This window comes from Leptinotarsa decemlineata, unplaced genomic scaffold, assembly GCF_025532065.1.
Source record: "Leptinotarsa decemlineata unplaced genomic scaffold, Ldec_3_MD MMD2_tig00026328_RagTag_RagTag, whole genome shotgun sequence".
Lineage (NCBI taxonomy): Eukaryota > Metazoa > Arthropoda > Insecta > Coleoptera > Chrysomelidae > Leptinotarsa > Leptinotarsa decemlineata.
Window position 1 is genome coordinate 29,419,688 of NW_027412688.1, and position 3,493 is coordinate 29,423,180.

Consider the following 3,493-nt stretch of genomic DNA (forward strand, 5'->3'; position numbering starts at 1 on the left):
TTCATAGATTATGTGACAAATGAATACTTTGACTAATAAAAGTCTAAGTTGGAAATTTGTTAGTCTTTGAATATTCTATACATTATATGACAATAAAATTACTACTTTGACTGAAAAGTCGAAATTTGGAATTTGATAGTCATTGAATATCTATGCATATGATGAGTACTACTTTAAATGAAAGTTGAAGTTGGCATTTGTCAATCATTCATATGCATATAATGATGAATACTTTCACATACATATATTTCGTTTGAGATTATAATGTTAACATAATGTTAACAATGGTATGAATCTGTTTCTGTTTGAAAGTATAATGGTAGCTCTGAAAAGAGCTATTTTTTTTATTGTTTCAGTCTTTAATTGTAGCCCTGAAAAGGGCTGTTATTTTTTTATTAATCCATGCAATGATATGGACTAACGCTCCTCATCATCAGAAACAATAATTATGGTATCGTCATCTGAATCAGATGATATACTAATGATATCATCCTCATAGTAGTCATCTGAATCAGATGATATACTCATGATGTCGTCGTCGTCATAATCAGCTGAATCAGATGATATACTAATCACATCATCCGCATTATTATCGTCAACAGCATCTATGTCGTCCTGAATACCTTGTTCCACTCGTTCTGCGAAATCATCAGGAAGATCATAGATTCGCTGCAGAAATTGAGCGAAGGTTGTACTCAAATGATCAGACGTTGAATCTATTTCATGTACTTGGATGGGTCCTGTACTCGACATTGTGGAAGAATGATATAGAACTGGGATTGTTGCTATATTTATATTGGAAGAAATGAAATGGAGGGGGTGAAATGTAGAACAGTGTTTGAGATTCGAAAACATCAAGAATGAAACTCTGAGCGATTATTAGGAGAAATTCTAGTGATTATTATGGAAAAAAAAACTAATAAGAGGGAGAGGAAGGGAGGAAGACACTGCCCCAGCCTCGCAGTGCCTCGTGTACACCAACCAAAAAGTGTGTACTCCGTGGAAGGAAAGGAAAGGAAATGATGGACGAGTAGATGATTATATGTCATCATCGGAATTGAGGACATCATCATCGATTAGGATTGGGGATGGCGGAGGACTATCCTCGATGAGGATAGGGGATGGTGGAGGACGTCTAACGTCAAGCTCGTCATCAGCATCATCACCAGAGTCGTCGTCGTCATCATCGTCGTCGTCGCTACTCATTGGGACAATGTCATCATAAGCAGGGTCCCACCATCCGTCAGGATCTGGATATTCCGAGTCATCCAAGTGTCCTTCGTCACTGCCAGTGACATGCTGAACTTGCATCCTGATGTCGTGATCGTATTCGTATTCGAATGTGGGGACTGTGGGGTCCGTGGTGGAAGAGACAACCTGTACCTGGCTGTTATCCCAGTAATTGAAGTTGTACCCCTGATCCGGGCAGCTATAGGGTTCGGAGGTTGAATCGGGTTCCATCTCGATGCTAGCTGATCAACTGAATGTTTCATCAGATGATTTCTACTTTTATACTTTCGAGAGGGAGTGGGAGAGGAGTGGAACATTGAGTAGGGGTAAATTGTAGTGTGACATAAGACATATTCAATGAGTAGGGGTAAATTGCAAAGTGACATAAGACATATTCAATGAAAGAGATACTTGAATGGATAAAATACAAATGAAATATACTTGTCGATTTCACTATGAAACATGTCTATTTTTTATTTTTTAAATTTTCTTCACATGAAATTATTTACAAGTGATTAGAGAACACAAAAATTGATGTGAGGTATTTGTCTAGAAGAACTTGGAATTGAAATAAAAAAAATAATAATAATAATAAGAGGAAGTGAAGAAAAATGCTCCAACCATCGCATTGTTCAATGTGTACCAAACCAAAAAAACAGTGTACACCCTTTATTTCACTTCCTTTTCCTTTATTCAATATAAACTTAACAAATATAAACTTAAAACTACCATAATTAAATACTCCTAACTAACCTAAAACTAATCTTACATTTACACTTCATCTACAAAAAGAGTGTCCATAACTGTCACTATTTTTTTGTACAGCTTTATCGAAGAGGTCTCTGCTTTACACCTTTCCTGCAGAGATGCATAATTCCGATCTATTTCGGCCATTTCCTTTTGGATTTCCCTCCGTCGGTTATCCATTTCAGCCATTTGTCGCTTCATGGTAACCAACGCGGCCTCGCTAGATCGGGCAGCTCGTTCTGCTTTCTTGCATCTCTGCAGAAAAACACTCATCTTTTCACTAACCTCTCCGATAGGCTGTGGCACCAACACCTCAGGATCCGCCGGTGTCGCTGGCAGCGGTGGTAGTCGCGTCACCAACGGCGACAATATCACCAACTCCGGAGAAGGACTCCTCGGAATTTCCACTGCTGCTGGTGCTGCTGCTGGTGTGGAGGCCCTCTTACGAGAGGTCGAAAAACTACCTGCATAAGGATTAGTCCTATTGCAAGTAGCTCGGTACTTTGAAATAGGACCAACCTTTGCTGCAGGTCGTTGGCAAACCTTCTTCACAGCCCTGACTTCCTCCTCCTCCTCGAATAAGTCAGGGCTAGAAGATCTGCACCTAACTCGCGAACGCGAAGTGGTTGGCTGGTCAACCGTCACCGCTCTCGAAGATGCTGCCTCCTCCTGGTCAGCGGACACCGGCAGAATAGACGCCACAGCATTATTCACCTCCTGTGTATTGGTTGCCATTCTGAAAAAGAAGAAATAATACAAAGTTAGTTGATATAAAAAATAACATTCCTAATTTACTTACTCAAATATCAAGTTGGTCGTTGGAACGTACTGCCTTGTTGTGGAGTGGACTGCTCTCGATGAGATGACTTCTCGAACTGAATGTTGTGGAGTGCTCTCCGGAGGGTATCGACTTCGATGCGTGAGCGGTGGGAAAATGGTGGGAGCGCACATGCGCGATGAGGGTAGGGGTGTACATGCGCAAATGTTGGGAGTCGGGGGGCGGGGCTTCGGGGAGGGGAGGGGCGGGGCTTCGGAAAGGGGGCGGGGCTTCGGAAAGGGGCGGGGTATCCGAAAAGTTGGTGGCGACGGGGGGGGGGGGGGGGGGGGGGGGGGGGGGGGCGTGGCCCTAACGGGCCCCGCCCACTGCCTGGGCTCCGCCCAGGTGGGTGGGGCCTCCGGCCCCAGGTAGGCGGGACATCTGGAGAGACATCTACGCCCTCTTCGCGCGCGCGTTCGTAACATAATATGCAACCGAACACCTAACTAACGTATTAACGTATTAACGTAACCTAACCTAGTACGCTAACTACGCTATGCAACCGAACACCTAACCTATCGTATGTATTACGTAACCTAACTAGTACGCTAACCTACCGCTATGCAACCGAACACCTAACTATCGTATGTATTAACGTAACCTAACCTAGTACGCTAACCTACCGCTATGCAACCGAACACCTAACCTAACCTAACCTAACCTAACCTAACCTAACCTAAACTAACCTAACCTACAGTA

The 3,493-nt window shown here is 43.1% G+C and overlaps 1 protein-coding gene across 1 annotated transcript; it reads right to left on the reverse strand.

Annotated features, from left to right (window-relative positions):
• Nucleotides 1-1,362: 1,362 nt before the first annotated feature.
• Nucleotides 1,363-3,219, reverse strand: LOC141485486 (uncharacterized). The gene is made up of 2 exons (XM_074182297.1): nt 2,777-3,219; nt 1,363-2,713 (listed from the first exon to the last, which is right to left on the reverse strand). The coding sequence occupies exons 1-2, from the start codon at nt 3,217-3,219 to the stop codon at nt 2,002-2,004; spliced, it is 1,155 nt and encodes a 384-aa protein (XP_074038398.1). The 3' UTR covers nt 1,363-2,001.
• Nucleotides 3,220-3,493: the final 274 nt, after the last annotated feature.